Consider the following 16018-nt stretch of genomic DNA (forward strand, 5'->3'; position numbering starts at 1 on the left):
CACCAGCTAGGGAGTTCAGCGGAAGGACCTCTTCCCCTACTCCCCCTCGCAACTCAATGTCCCAGGAGCCCATGCTAACCATGGCCAGGGTCCCACTCCATAGGACCTCCAGGTACAAGCACACGATCTCTGCACACCCTAGTTTCTACATCTGCAAAATGGGGGTGAAGGAACTTTACCAACAGAGAGAATCTGAGGAACTAAGGAGGGTGCTATACCTCACTCTCTATGCTGAGCTTCCTACGCCCCAGTACTACAATCTGCTGGGTTTTAATTATGGCACGCCAGGACTGCCACATCTTTTCCCTGTAAGACCTCATGGCTCCTTGATATTAATAATGGCAGGCCAGCGATGCTGGTTCAGGCTGATGATTAGGGAACAGGTTAGGCCCTGCATCTATCTCCCTGGCAGTCCTCAGCCAAGAGGTCTGTGCAGTAGCCCCAATAGGGAGGGGAGCCCAGGGTATTAAGATGGGCTGTCCATATCCTTGGAAGAAAGTGTGCAAGAGAAGAAGCCTTAAAGAAGAGACGGGGGGTGAAGTCCCCACCTCTGAGCCAGTCATGTTCTCTGCGTGCTCAGCTACAGCTCCCACCTGTGCTTGCTTTGTGCTCACTCTCATCTACAGCTGCTCACATCCACACATCCTCCTCATCTTGCACACTAGGCCTCAAACACAACGTCCAGAATAATGAGCTGCTACTGCTCCTTCTCTGGCAAAAAATACTGTGAGCTGAGTAACCCCCGGCTGGGACACCTGCCAGGCTCTCCCAGGGCAGGGCCTCTGAGACATACCTATGGGCTGTTAGCAATGTAGTTCCAACAGCCACAAGTACAAGGTCAGGCTGACCTAGTTCCGCCTGGTCTGGATGCCCCTTATGCAGCACCTTTAATCTACGTTCTACCCTCCAGGATGGCCTCCTCCTATAGCTTCTTCCAGCCACTTGGGCTTTGGCTGAAGCCCTGGACCGTAAGGCAGCCCAGCAGTTGTTTATATGGCCAGAGCATCCGTGACAGAATGGCTCTAACAAGGCTTCTCCCTCTGCTTTTGCTCTACTGCCCCACCCCCTGGAAAAAAAAACCCACTTAGCATTTCCTACTCCTACCTGCCTTTCCCAGGCCACTGCATCTCCTCTGATCCCAGCCCTGCTAGGGTCTCAAAGGACCAGGAAGCTTCCTGAGAGAACACCATTCACATTTAGCCTGTACCACAGGACAGCACAGACCTAATGGTGACAGTGATTTCATCAGGCAACAAATGGTGGTCTAGGGTCCATATCTGTCCCACAAGCACTGTGTTGAATCAGTTGATATCATATGATTTTGAAAAGAACATGTCAGCAAAACATCTAGATTCTGGGTCTTAAGAAATGGGGTGGCAGGTGCTCTGGTTGCATCCCAGAAGACCAGGTGGTTCTCATGGCTTCACTTGCACTGCCCACCTGGACTAGCACTGTGAAAGCATGAGTCCCTTCAGACTTACCTGGTGAAACAAGACAACATATTAGTGTATTTTTGTTTTGTTTTGTTTAGGTTTTTTTTTTTTTAAACTTTTCATCACTGGGTTTCTCTGTGTAGCCTTGGCTGTCCTGGACTCACTCTGTAGACCAGGTTGGCCTTGAACTCACAATCATCCGCCTGCCTCTGCTGGGATTAAAGGTGTGTGCCAGCCATGTTTGCATTTTAAACAGGGCTGGCCATGCCTTGACCTGTGGCAGTGGGGAGAAGTGCATTATGGACAGACTGGGGCAGGCAAGGCCATTCTGCCTAGGTGTGTGTCAAGGGTATCTGTGGGATGCATGGAAACCTGTTTTGTAAGCTTCCAGTTGGGCCCTTTGGAGAATGTGGAAGCTGATTTCCCATCCTGCCTGCTCCTCTCATCCTCAGGGTACTATTTCTGGCTTACAAACCTCTTCTTGGTCCAGCTCCCCCTAAGAATGTGGGGTCATATCTAATAAATCTCATTGGGACCCAACCCAGCAGGGGTAACCCCTCCCTTTCCCAAAACAGCCTACTTTTAATGAGGTAACTTTAGGTGGCTCCAGTGAGCACATTAGCTCCCCAAGAGGCTCATACTGATACGTCTCCTAGAAAACCTGCAGGATTATGGCTTGCCTCGCTCAACAGCCAGCAAACTTTAACTCTTCTCCCATGGCAGCATGTCCTGGATATAGAAATGTACAGATGAGTCCTTGTGCACCAGGAGCTGTCAGGCACTTGAACAAACCCTACCTGACAGACTTGCCAGGAAAAGCTACCATCACTGTTGCACAAAAGGGAAAATGAGGCTCAGAAGCTTTGGGGCAGTGACCTTAGATTCCTTGGGATATGAGTCTTTCCCACTCAGAGAATCTGGGTGAGCCTGGGGCAGAGGCAGCCAATTAGTGTGTGGGAGTAGGAAGAGGTGCAGTGGTGGGCAGGTCTCCCAGAAGATGAGGAATGCCTATCACTGGGTGCTTGCGAGTGCTCTTCTCTACCAGAGCAGTCCTTGGGTTGATGGTGAGGTAACCAAGCAAAGCACAGCAATGCCAGGCCTGGGCTCTCCTGGAGAAATCTGAGCACGCGCAATCCAAGTGTGGCTACAGTACCTGCAGGCCCTAGTGATACTTGTGTCTGGTCTGCTATAGGTCATCAGCTAACACAGGGGAGTAGGTGTGGGTACACATGATGCACGTCAGGAGATGACCACCTAGGTGGTGAGCTGTCAAATTCCCCACGTGAAGGAACAACATGGCTTGTGCTCTCTATGGATGGGGGCCTCAGAAAGGGAGGAGCTTAGAAGTGACACAGAGAAGGAAAAGATGCCTTGGCCTTGAGGCCTGGCTCCCCAGATCTTCCGTAGAAACTGAAGCTCAAAGTGGGATTCCGGGGGCAGCTAAGAACTAAGAAAACAGACTGGGCCTTGAGGCCAGAGAACTGGGGACAGCCTGGAGTTCCCAACATCTGGCTGCATGCAGCATGTCACTTCTCTCTAACACTAACCACACACACCGACGTGCAGAGCTATGTAAATAATCATGCAGCACCAGGCACATGAGTCCAGTTCTGTGGGATTCTGACGGCTGCCGTCCAGCTCCCGACACCTCAAGTATATGACCTCAGGGAGCCCTACCTGGGCGTGCACCCACAGCACCTGCCACAGCCCTTCACACCTGTGTCCTGAGTCTGTGGTTGGACCCTGCTTATCCAGACCCCCCTCGGTTCAGCCTCAGCCTCTTACTGGCTGGGGGTTGAGCAGAAACAGCTCAATCAGGATATAATCGTTTTTAATTAACGTGCGGATCATTTCGCAGGCTGATCTCCTTGGAGACCACAAGGAAGACGGTCTTCTGAGATTTTCTTTCTTTTTGCTCGCCCGGTGTTACCCCTTCCAGCAAAAGGCCATAGTTCACTTTTACCTATCACCTACAACCTTGAAGGCTTCACAAAAGCCTGACTCCTGAGTCTCCTCAAGGCCATCAGGAGGAATTATATACTCACAACCACACACATACACAAGCTTGCATATCCCACCCCCAATACATACCTGCAGAGATGTGCACACACACACCCACGTGGAGGGCACCCACAGGGGGACACAGAGGCACGTGTATCCAGGGGAATATGCATATGGTCACAAGTTAGAGGCCAGAATGGTCTATATAATGAGATCCCTGTCTCAAGTAATAAACAAAGGGAGGTGGAGGATTAGAGGCACACACACGGTACATTCCAAAACATGACACACAGATGAGCACTCACCTGCACAGACATACCACATGTCCATATTCAGCACAGTTTCAACCTTCAGGGCTGAAGTGCTGGCGGGGAGGAGACAAAAAGAACCCTGTCCTCGGTGGAGAATCAGAAGCCACAGCTACAAGAGTCTGCAGAGCTGAGTATAACAGGTTTGGGGTCAGAAGGACCCAAGCCACAAAGGTTGCACATAGGGCCCAGGCTGGTGGCCTCTTTATTCCCTATGGAGAAGGTGACAGAACAGCACTCAGCCCTGTATAGCCACCTCCTAGTGCCTAGTACCAGCTGGCCTGACATTCCACTGGGAGTAGTGCCCCTGCCTTTCCTCTGTGTACCTGATTTCTCTTCCTTTGTTTGACCTAAATCCCTTCTCCCATTTCCTGTTTTATTTTCTTCCTCCATTCTTTCTTCCAAGCTCCCTTCCCATTTTGGAATTACTGTTTCTTTTCTTCCTTTTCACTCCAGGTATCCAGAGTCAACCTCAGATCAGAGGAATTCTAAATGGGTTCTACCGTTCACCATTCCAGACATAGCATATCTGATAAGTGCTTATACCTTCCCAACCTCAAAACCTCAGCTGGGTCTCTGAACTTGGGACCTGAGGCTTAGAGGTAGGGGACTGATCCCATGGGGCCTGAACTCTATAGCCCCACCTCTTCTGAAATGCCTGCCTTCGACACTCGCACTTGGCTTTTCCCTTTGGAAAATGAGATGGTAAATAAAGAGGAAGTGAGAAGCGTTAAGAGAGAGCCAGCCTCAGGCTGGTGACTTGGGCAGTAGCCCTAGACCTACTAGCACAGCAGTGCACATGACAGAGAAGGGTAAGGAGCCTGCTTGCTACTTCTCCAGCTAGAGATAGCAGGGACATGCTGACTAGTTTTCCTCACCTGATCTCTCATCTATGAATTGGGCAAGCTCAGTCTATGGCTCTTCCCAGATGAAATAATCCAAACGCCAGATCAGTAGCAGGTTCTTGATATGTGACCTTGGGACACACTTCCCCTCTGGGCTCTGGTTTCCTAGTCAGTCAAAAGAGGGAGGTCAGACCAGTGACTCATTGCCAAGGTTCGTTTCAGCACGAAGTTTCTAGATAGTAGGGAAGGAAGAGTAGTGTCCTACTTAGCCCAAGAAAGCTAGAGAAGCCTTTTCCTTCCACTGGAGGCATACCAGAGCCTTTCACAGTGGTGGCAGCAGCAGCAGCGGCATTTTGAAGCATAGAAAAGGCTCTCCACACAAAATATACCCAACTAGATCACTTGAAAAAAGAAAAAAAGGAACAAAGGGCAGTATTAAGCAAATTATAGCAAATCCGCTTGACTGGAAAAGCCTAAAGATATTAACATTGGTGTTTATAAAGAGATGGTTATGCCAGGCATGGTGGTGCACACATTTAGTCCCAGCACTCAGGAGGCCGAGGCAGGGGGATCTCTGTGAGTACAAGGCCAACCTGGTCTACAAAGGGAGTCCAGGACAGCCAGGGCTGTTACACAGAGAAACCCTGTCTCGAAAAACCTTACTAAGCAAATAAATAAATAGCCGGTTACTAAACAGGAAAAGGCTGGTGTTATCAACATCCCCCCCCCAAAGCAAGATACACATCTAAATATGGACAACTCAACAAAGCCTTTAGAACTACCAGCCATCAAGGCCAACATGTGGGAAGAACCATACTAGCCTGTGAGCACTGTCAGAGCCCAATAAGACAGTCAATTTGGTTTTCTCTATTTTTCAGGGTGTTTTGCAAACTGTGTTATAACATATATGTCAAAAAAAAAAAAACTTTAAAAATGCCCCGCTGCTCCCAATCTCCTTCCAGTCACTGAGTCACTCATTAATCATTCACTCCTGTGTTTGTCTAGCCAAATACCAGACAATATTGTCTGCAGTGTGCCTGGCTCGGAGGTTCTATGAGAACAGCTTTTGCCTACAGGAAATGGAGGTCACATCCAGGCAGGGTTGGTGGTGCTCCCCGTGTTGTTTTCCCAGTCCTCCATCACACACAGCTCCCCAAGGTGCTGTGCCCCGGGTTGAAGAGTAGGCAGCAACAAGCCTGGCAAAATGAAGCCCGCCTCCCAGAGCCCTCATCTCCAGGGCAGTCTACCCTAGGGGGCAGACCCAGGCCTTCAGCTGCAGGGGTGAGGGTGAGGGTATGGGTAAGGCAGAGGGTCAGAAAGGTCTTGATGTTCTTCTTCCTAGACCCAGCCCCCATGATGATATTCCTCCCAGCGTCCACGACCCAGGTTTATAACTGCTTTCCCTTGAGCCACAAGACCATAGCTTGGCTACCTAATCCTCTCCGGGTTCTGACTTTGGTCTCCTACAAGGTCCTTAAATAAGGAACCAGGATGCATCCTGTCCAGCTAGTGGCAGAGACTGCTGCTACCATGAACAGGGAGTGCAGGGTCTGGATCTGTAGCTCCTGCCAGGCAGCATCATGCTGTTAGCAGAGAGAGGCTAACAACATTTCTCTGTTGTTTAGGGACTGACAGATTTCTGAGAGAAGGTTAACTCCTTGGGTTCCTGGACTCAGCCGCATAACAGTCTAAAGATAATCCAGTCCCCTAACCCCAAATGTTCCTCCTGGCCCCCCGGCAAGAGCCCTGTCTCTAGAGAGAGATGTCTTCCCCAGACTGACCAGCCAGCCTGTGTCTGGACTCCCTTGCCCCTATCAGCTGGGCATCTATCAAAGCTGGATTTCACAATGCCCAGCCAGCCCCACAGCTCTCCACAAACCCCAAAGTGATGATCTGACAGCCTGGGGCTCCAAGGCTCTGACCCAGAGGTTCCCCCTTGGAGCTAAGTACCCCCCCTGGAATGCAGTCCCCAGGAATTCTCCGGGATAGACCTCCTTTCCCATGGCGCAAGTATGGAAAAGGAATTGTTCCTACCACTCCCCTACCCCCTGGCAGCCCTTCATCCCATTCCATGCCAGGGAAAGGTGCAGGCATCAGATCTCTGGGTCACCAGAGCAGTGCTGTGTGCTGTGGATTTCAGGAAGCCAAGCACTCCGTCATACAAGAACATCACCTCCGGGATCACCTCTCAGCCTGCATTGTACAGGAGGGGAGGGGGGGAGGTTAGAGCAGCCCTTCTACGTGCCCAAAGGCGTCAGCCAATCGTCAAGCCAGGGCTTGACAGAATCCACAACCCAGCCAGCCCAGCGCACCCCAACTCTCCCTGCTGGGCACCCCTACTCGCCTCTCCCCATCCTCCAATGGTAACCTCTCCAACCTAAACAAGGAAGAAAGAGGGAGCCCCTTCCCCTGCCTAGGGCCCAGGGTCAGCAGTCACAGGAGAGGCTGAGTCATGACCCCTGCCCCTCACCGCAAAGGCATGAGATTTATTGTCAGCTTGGCCACTCAGCTGTTTTGGCAGGCGGGCACAGGACAGAGGCCACACTACAGGGAATAGGGAGGGGAATCTAAGGGATGTGTTTGAAGTGGATCAGTCCACCAGATCCGGAAGCTGTCGAGAAAGAGGGGGGGAGCCCTTAAACGCTCCAAGGCTGAGAGGAGGGGCGTCAGTAGCGCCCAGAGGCGCCAGGGAACTGTCCCCCGGGAGACTGCACTCTCGGGAAGTTTCTCACTGGTTGCTTACAGTAGGACCGGTGCTCGAAACGCCCTCCCAGGCCAGACCAGCTTCAGGACACAGATTGCGAACTTGAGATGAACTCCTTCCTTCTCCAGCATCCCCCATCTGCGGCCACCCGCCGCGACATCTCAGCCCCAATTCTTCCACCGGTAGCTCGGTCGCTGAGACCGCTCACTAAGGCACTGTAGAGCAAAAGGGAGGGGAAAATCCCTAGCACAACCTAATTGCCGTGGCCATCAAAAGAAAAAAAAAAAGAAAGAAAGAAAAGAAAAGAAAAAGAAAAAAGAAAGGAAGGAAGGAGAAAGAAAGAAAAGAAATTCCTTCTCCTGAGACTGGTCCCCTCCACCCACATGGAAAATCTCCAAACACGCAAACCCGCAAGTCCAACAAGGATCGCTGCGCGGTGGGAGGGGTGCCCGCGGCGACCCCAGTCAACACCCCAGCTTCACGGCAGGTCAGAGCGCGGCCCCAGGCCGAGATTCAAGGAGCCCTCTGGCCCGGAGCAGCCTGCCGAAGACACAAAGCTCTGCCGCCAACAATACCTGCGGGCTCCTCCTGGCTCTCGGGGCGCCGGCGTGGCGCGTCTCGCAGTCTCTTTTTTCTCTTGCCGTCTCTCTGCTATGGTGCGCTCTCCCACTCGCCTCTTGCAGTATCCGACGGCCAGATGAGATCCTTGGGAGAAAAAAATGTGAGCGCTCGCACGATTCCTTTCTCTGTGCGCCGCAAGCGGCAGCGCTGGGCTCGCTCTTCTCTTTCGCGCTCCCGTGCGCGCCGCGCCTCTCCAGCCCCTCGCTTCCTGCTCAGCAGCGCCTGCGAGTGCCCTCAGTAGCCATTATTCACTGGCCGCCGGGGGACAGGAGGTAATTAGAGACGGCCTTGTGGCCACATCCACTGGGCTAGCACGATGCGGGCGCAGGGCGCGCGCGGGGAGGGGCACGCGACAAGGGGGCTTGGCTGCGCGCAGCCCGCGCCCCAGACGCGGAGGAGGGGAGGAGAAGGAGGGGGCAGGGAGGAGGAGTGGTAAGCTGGGCTCGGGCGGGAGGAGGGGGCGCCACAGAGACGCTCCCGCTGCTCTCACCGCTTTGGCCAGGTCACGGCTGTGAGGTTCCTAGGCGCCTAAAGACGGGGTGGGGGCGGGGAGGAAAGGGGGTGCTGTGCGTGCACGCGCGCATGCCAAAGCTAAAAGGGAGGGAACGTTTTAATATTTTTTTCAGTGACTTATGAGCCCACGGGTGAGCCCTTGGCTGTGCGTTCAGGACCGTGTATCAGTGTGGCTATAAATTTCTGCTCTGCCCTACGTGTGAATGTCACGGGCTGGTGATGGGGGGCGGGGGGTGGGATTAACTAGAAACCAGCCTCTGAACATGCCGGTAGGTCTCGGCGGGGACTGAGTGATGCAGTGGTTGCGTGGGGGTGGTGTTTGTGTGCGATTGTTTATAGGTGGCAGTGTGACTGCGTGGGCGGGGCTGCCTGCGTGGACTGTGTTCCGAGGGCGTTGTGTATTCGTGTGGGCTTGTTTGTGACTGAGCTGGCTGCTGTGTGGGGCCATGGGACTGAAAAAGTACGGACATTGCGCCTGTGCGTGCGCTGGCCACACGCAGGGATCTGAAGCTGCCTGTGATCCTGTAGGGTCTGAAGGCTGGCAGGCAGAAGCTGGCCCTAGAGGATCCCAGCGAGGCAGAAGAGCTGTTTAAGGTGCGAACAAGCAGTGCTGGGGTTGGGGCACCTAACCATGTGTGGGTGTGCGCGTGTAGGTGTAGACAGGTAGGTAGAGAGGGGCCTTCATGACGCATCTCCCTTCACTGCACCAAGGATGCACCTCAGAGATTCTGGCACTTACCAAACCCACAGACCTAGAGGTTCAGGGTTTTTTGTTTTTTCTTTTTTGTTTTTGCGGGGCGGAGGCGGGGAAGGACACTGGGCGAGCCTAGGGCATCTTGGGGGCCTCTGGGGAGATAGTGCCTGAAGATAGCCAGAGAATGTGATAAGACAAAGACTGGGACTTTGAGGCTGGACCTCAGAGGTGGGGTGGGCCTGCCACCACACTAAAGCACCCCTGGAACACGATGAAGCTCAAACTGAGTCTCTTAGTCTCAAACTGAGAGTTTGGCTAGCCAGTCAGCCCTTTCCCAAACCTTTTCCTGCCCATGCGTCCACCCACTCCATCCACCCACCCATGCATTTATGAATCTATACATCCAGTCAAGTACCCATCCAGGTTTTCCAAGCCAAGATTACCCAGATCCTACTCCCTCAAACCTTCTCTTCCTCCTCAGGGGTCAGTGACTGACACTTAAATCACACCCTCCTGCATGGACTGAAATCTCCACACACCCTAAACCTCACTCCACCCTACCCATGATGCTATACCAACTAGGTTAGGAGGACGGTGGTATTGTCTCTTCCCAGGTCTCCTTGCATCCTGGTGAAGCCAGGAGGGAGTGTATAACATGCATTGTTGTGCCCTGATCCTTGGCCTGAAAGTCATCCTAAGCCTGCTATTGGAACGGAAAGATACTTTAAAAAGCAGATTCTAAGTTGGGCATAAGGGGACTGATGTGGAACCCCAGCATTTAGGAGATAAAGGCAAGAGTTCAAGGCCATCTGCTATATTGCATGTTTGAGGCCAAGCTTCTCAAGATTCTTGAGAACAAAAGGAAACAACAAACCGGATCTCCTTATCAAATCAATGTCCAGAGGCCTTGTGCAGGCTGTTGCCTTTACTGGGACTCAGCATTTACAGCCACGCTTGCTGTTTCTGAGTTTCCTCTGGTCCCACTATGCAATAAGGACCTCCTTGGTCACTTGAAGAGCACACCTCTGCCAAGGATGGAAACTTAAAGGATAAGCTCCAATTTACCCAACCTTGAAATGCAGGGGTGCTTAGTTTTGGTCTTCAATGACCTGGCGTGAGAACCTATGTCAGTCCTGAGGCAGCCATGAGAACCAGAAGCCCTACGGTGGGCACCATCATGTCTCCTGATAGACCAACACAAGCCAGTGCTGGGAACCACCAACAGCCATAGGCTGACCTCTAGGCCCTAACCCACAGCACTTCCTAACTTACCTACCTCCTCTATGCCATCACTCACAAGCCCAAGTGTACAAGGTGTGCATAGAGATGATGTGTGCCTATGCTGAAGGGCTGAGGCTGACTTTCTTCCCTGACTGTTAAATTTTATTTTTGTTAAAAAAAAAAAAAAAAAAAAAAAAGACAATTTGAGAGGAGGAGGGGACTGGAGAGATAGCTCAGACTGTTCATCCAGAGGGTGGGGGTGGGGCATCTAATTTTAAGAACCCAGGTGGAGTCTCATCATCATCTATAACCCCAGTTACAAGGGTTCAAACACCCTCTTCTGGCCTTTTCAAGTATCAGGTATCCATGTGGCGCACATACATATACACAAGCAAGAACCTCACATACACCTCACGCACTATGAACGTGCCTGGTACCTATGCAGGTTAAGAGAAGGTATTAAATTCCCTTGAACCAGAGTTATAGATGGTTGTGAGCCACATATGGGTGCTAGAAACCAAATCCTGGTCTACTGCAATAACCATCATGTGCTCTGAACTGCTGAGTCACCTCTCCAGGCATCTTCCCTGCTAGCCTGACTCTTTAGTGTTTCCAGTGGCTGACGGTACCTTCATATAGGCCTTTATGACTTTCCTGATGTCATACCCTATCCTCTGGCCTTTTTTCAGTGCCCCTTCTGCCTGGAACACTTTCCCACTTCTAAGTGACAGTAATTTTCCTATTTGCTTTGTAGGTGGCTTCCGGTTGTTCCTTGATGTGTCCTGTATTGCAGGTTGGTACCTGATACATGTTCTGTAAGTATCTGGTGATAAGTGATGGTGAAAGACTGAAGTTAGACTAGGCCTTCCATCTGTGACCTTGATTCAGCCACGGCTTCTGAACTGATACCACTTGGGCAGGGGATGTGTTAAAGAGACTTCAGATTCAGTCAGGCTACATGACTCACCTAGCCATGAGTACTCTTCTCAGATCCGGGAGGGTCTATAGGAATGAGGTAGTGGTTGGTGACTTGTCCCCAAGAAAAAAGGAGTACTTATTTGTTCTAGGGGCCTTTCTTTGGCTCAGTGAAATTCTCAACTAGAAAGGTCAAGAGAGGCTGTGTTCACCTTTGCCCAGTGCAGTATCTGGCATGTGGCACCCACAACTCAATATGTATTTATCAAGTGACAAAGTCGAGATTCACATTTAAAACTGCGTGAGTCCAGCCTCTGGCTTGTTCCCCAAGCCTTTGCTGGCAGGCTTCTGTGTGGTGGCAGGCAGCATAGGTCTGCACATACAAATCACCTCCATGCAAGGGAAGGCCAGGTGCTGCCAGGGCTACACAGCAGGAGGCTTTCCTGTGTCCCTAGTCATCTCCATCTCCCACTAGGTGAGTCCTGCCTGGGGACAGCTGAGTGGCAGCCCCTACTGAGTTAGGAAGAGCTTTATGGGTGCGTCCCACTAGGTGTGGCTAGGTTCCTGGAGCAGGCTGACCAGCCAGCCTCATAGTTGCCTATGGCTATCTGAACAGCTAGCTGCTTTATTGCACACTGAGAGGTAAATTCCAGAGAAACTGAAAGGCTGGGGATGTAAGCAGGAGCACAGAGAAGTCTGGGGGTGGGGGACATGACACAAAGGACAAAGCCACCAGGGACAGGGTTAGCCAGGGGATACTTGGGCAGACACAAAAGGGGAAGGGCACAGACCCACCCAACCAAGATAAGTAGGTGTCATTGAGATTCAGAAGTCAAGTTCAAACCGCTCTAGGCTGATAGCTTCAGGCTAAGTCTGCAAGACTGGGCTCAGAAGTCAGCGGGTGTTTCTAGGGTTTGCTTTACTGGAGTGGGCAGGTTTTACACGTATTCTACACATATTGGGGAGGGGTGGAAATTTCAAATCCCCATATATCTTCTCCATTTCATGGACTGGGTCACTAACATCCAACGAGGTCTTCCAGTGTCACATAACTCCCTGGTAGTAAAAGTGCTCACATACAGGTTTGGTAGGTAAGTGCTGAGTACCTACTGTGTGCAAGGATCTGCTGTCTGTGCTGAGGATCTACGGCAAAAAATGACACAATGATTCTATTTTCCTCCCAAGGCAAGCATGAGGCGGAGAAGTAAATGATATACAGCTAACATGGTTCATTCTGAGCAATCTATCAGGCTATTGCATTTTGCCACCATAGTGTCCTTACACACACTAAGACATACCTGAAAATGACATGAGGAGGCAGTCTTAGGAATCTCTGTGATACATGCAGTCTGTTATTGAGTGAAGTATTATGTGGTGTATGACTACAGTTTTGTTACTTTTAGGGTGCTAAGAAAATATAGAGCCAGGGAAGGGGCTGGGACCATGGGGTGAAGGCTGTGTTTTTATATCAAATGCCAGGGAACTCAAGGCTCCGAGCGTAACTGGAAAGGCTGCACGGAGGGAAAGCTGCAGGTGAGATAGTAAGCAAAGGCCCTGAGGCAGGAGAGCTTGTGGCTGTTCTACAGTGTGTCTAAGAGGGACAAGGACACGCCCTGTATGCCAATACAACATAAGAAGGACATTCTTTTGTACAGTAAACATGACTGGGGGGTCTTTGCAGTGTTTCAAGCATAGGAAGGACATAATCTCCCCTAGGTCCTCGTTATAACCCGTGGCAGCCATGAGCAGATTGAATGTAGGGCCAGGGCAGAAGTAGGGAGGTCACGGTCTAGCTTCAGTCTTAAGCCAGGGCTCAGTGAGCTGGCTGAGCAGCTAACAAGGAGTTTCTGTGATCTACTGTCTATGTTGTGCACCTAGCACAACCTCACACCTGGCCATGGGAGACCTATCCCTCAGGAGGTCACGGCCTCAGCCTCCCTGTTAATCACCTTCATGCATTTGGTAACTTCATCATGCCAAAGAGGCCTTATTGACTGTACCCTGAGTGAATGGTCTTCCACCTGGGTCCAACATGGGCAACCTGTTAGCTTCCCACCCACCCTTGAGCTCCAATATCATCACGTTATTAGTATGTCAACCAGGTCAGCTGTCAGACCCTCCTCCTTGTGGATTAGAGGTGTTCTTAAACCAAACAAGCTAATCTGCCATAGCTCTGCTTTACCATATACCTGTGATGTATTCCTGGCACGACAGGTACGGGTAACATGCTAAGAGACAGCCGTGAGCAACCAGATACCACTGCCTGCAGGGGGGTGGTGTGAGCCTTCACTACCAGCCTGTGCCGATCTGTTCACATTAGAGCCCTTTGCTGACTAGCACTCCCTAGGGGAGGAGAACAAGTTTCTTTTTGAAAGCAGAGAGCTTTGTATCTCAACTGGTGGTGACGCCACCGGGAATGTGGACATTCCAATTCCTAGTTTGTGGGACATTTTAGAACAGTTCATGTGGTACCTAGCCCACCTTCCTCCCCAAAACCCACTGGCTAACAGGATCAGAAAACCAGCTGAGTGGCTAGCGTTGGTGCTGGCAAAAGCAAAGCAGAAGGCTGCCTAGATGTCCATCTCTGCCCTGCGCTGGGATCTTGGATCTAAGTGAAAACACAGGTATCAGCCTAGACCAGGCTCTCTCCTGTAGCCTTTCCTCTCAGCTGACTTTGATCTCCTCCATCTGTCTGTCTGTCTAGCCTTCCTTACTAGGCTGTATGAGGTCACCAGAGGCAGCCAGTGCCACTCTGAGCTCTTCAAGGGTAGAACCTGAAACAAAGCTTCTCGATCTAAATGCCCCGCCCCCGAAGCCCTAGCTGCAGCTAAAGCATCATTTCTGAACCCCTGCAGTCACTTCCTGGAGTAGTGAAAGCTAAGCTCTCCACTTTTAGGATGTTGGAAGTGCTACTGGGGTACAGGTGCTCAGCTTTTCTTCTGTCACATGCCTGAGTGAACTTCTAGAAGCCTCCAAACTTATATGGTTGGTGCCAGTGTCTGCAGAGGCCCAGAGGGGAAGGAGGAAACCATCTGGACTGCCATCTATGGCTAGGCCCTAAGGATAGCCCCACCGGGCCACATATGCCTTTACCACATCTGGAACCCAACCCTAAGGATGTGCAGAGAATCCAGAAAGGGTCCACTGCCTAGGTAAGACAGTGAGGAGACCCTGTCCACCCCTGGAGGGTGACACTTATGCCATGGTTCTGTCACCCCTCTTCTCTCTCTGCTCCCTGTCTTCCTCTGCCTTTCATTGGCTCTCGCCCTCCTTCCTTCCTCACCCATCTGGTCTTCCTTTCCAGCTCTCCAAACTTCCTATCTTTCCCCCCACTGCCCAAACAGCTTCCTTCTCCACCTCTAGCTTTCCACAAGTTCATTCAGGCCCTGTGCTAGAAAAAAAGTTGAGTGCCTGTATCAGGGAGGCACTGTCAAGACCTCATGAGCTCAAAAGCCAGCATGAGTACACAACACCTGGGTTGGACTGGGCTGCCACAAAAGCTGCCCCTCATCTGGACACCATCACTCAGCCCAAGGTGCCCGAGTATGGGTACATGATGGTGCCTACTTCTGCCTCGGCTCCAGGGCCCAAGGAACTGAGGAAAGCAGTAGATCTGGGATGCTAGGCCAAGCCCTGGCTGTGCCTTTTGAGATCTGACAACAGTCACAGACTTTTTAATCTTCTGATAAGGAGAAGACTTCAATAAGGAAAGAACTAAAGAGATGATATAGCCAAAATCATCTCTCAGAGGGGTAGAGGCCTGGGCTTAGTCACGTCAAACAATAGCAGGCTTCGAGCAGAAGCCTTGAGGTGGTGACACTCTGATACACAGAGATATCTAAAGAAGTCTACCAGCCAGGTGGTGGTGGCACATGCCTTTAATCTCAGCACTTAGGAGAGAGAGGGAGGCGGATCTCTGTGAGTTCGAGGCCACTCTGGTCTACAAAGTGAGTCCAGGACAGCCAAGGCTACACAGAGAAACCCTGTCTCAAAAAGAAGAAGAAGGAGGAGGAGGAGGAGGAGGAGGAGGAGGAGGAGGAAGAGAAGAAGAAGAAGAAGAAGAAGAAGAAGAAGAAGAAGAAGAAGAAGAAGAAGAAGAAGAAGAAGAAGAAGAAGAAGAAGAAAGTAGCAGCACTGTGTGGTGGTATACCCATGTAATTTCAGCACTTGGGAGGCCAAGGCAGGAGTACTGCTACAAGTTAAAGGTCACCTGGGCTATAAAGTGAGACTCTGTCAATAAATAAAATAAATATGGCATATTGTAAGCTCAGGACATGCAGACTCCTCTAATGTAAGGAAGGAACCCATATACATATGGGTGTCAACCACCTTCCTTCACACTGCACTCCCAGGAGCAGGGCTTCTTGACTTTTGGGCATCTCTGGATAGCTCAGGAGCTCTGGCCGTTTTTGATGCACGGCAACAAGCAAGCTGCCCATGGGCTTCTCTTGACCCCAGGGCAGTGAGGACTTTGGGAGACTGAGAGGACAAGGGGGGCAGGCGGGGAACCCCACAGAGCCTGTTTGATGTAGCTGTTCAGCTTCTCGAAAGGGCAGGGTGAACCTGGAGACTAGGCTAGAGAGCTGCCTGAACCTGCAGAGGTTTTAGATTACCTTGGGGAAGGAGGGATGGGTGTTCTGATCAAAACTGACTTTGAAGTCGGGCATACTCGGGGAGGGAGAGGCAGAGGCAGGCGAGTTTCTCTTCTTTTCTTTTTTTTTTTTTTTTTGATTTTCCGAGACAGGGTCTCTCTGTGTAGCCTT

At 51.3% G+C, this 16018-nt stretch overlaps 1 protein-coding gene across 8 annotated transcripts in view; it reads right to left on the reverse strand.

The window, feature by feature from the left end:
- Window positions 1-16018, reverse strand: part of RAI1 (retinoic acid induced 1) — a 102556-nt gene that overhangs the window by 58077 nt on the left and 28461 nt on the right. For 3 of the 8 annotated variants that reach the window (XM_084762361.1, XM_084762363.1, XM_084762362.1), the window contains exons 2-3: window positions 7867-7996; window positions 7331-7506 (exon numbers count right to left, since the gene is read on the reverse strand). In XM_084762361.1, the coding sequence (XP_084618487.1) occupies window positions 7331-7429 (99 nt within the window). In that variant the 5' untranslated portion in view covers window positions 7430-7506; window positions 7867-7996. Of the gene's footprint in view, window positions 1-3739; window positions 3955-4620; window positions 4753-7330; window positions 7507-7866; window positions 7997-16018 lie in introns of those variants that run through there. The other 5 variants (XM_084762364.1, XM_084762367.1, XM_084762369.1 and 2 more) reach the window with 3 other exon arrangements.

Source organism: Acomys minous (assembly GCF_964271855.1).
Source record: "Acomys minous genome assembly, chromosome: 16".
Taxonomy (NCBI): Eukaryota; Metazoa; Chordata; class Mammalia; order Rodentia; family Muridae; genus Acomys; species Acomys minous.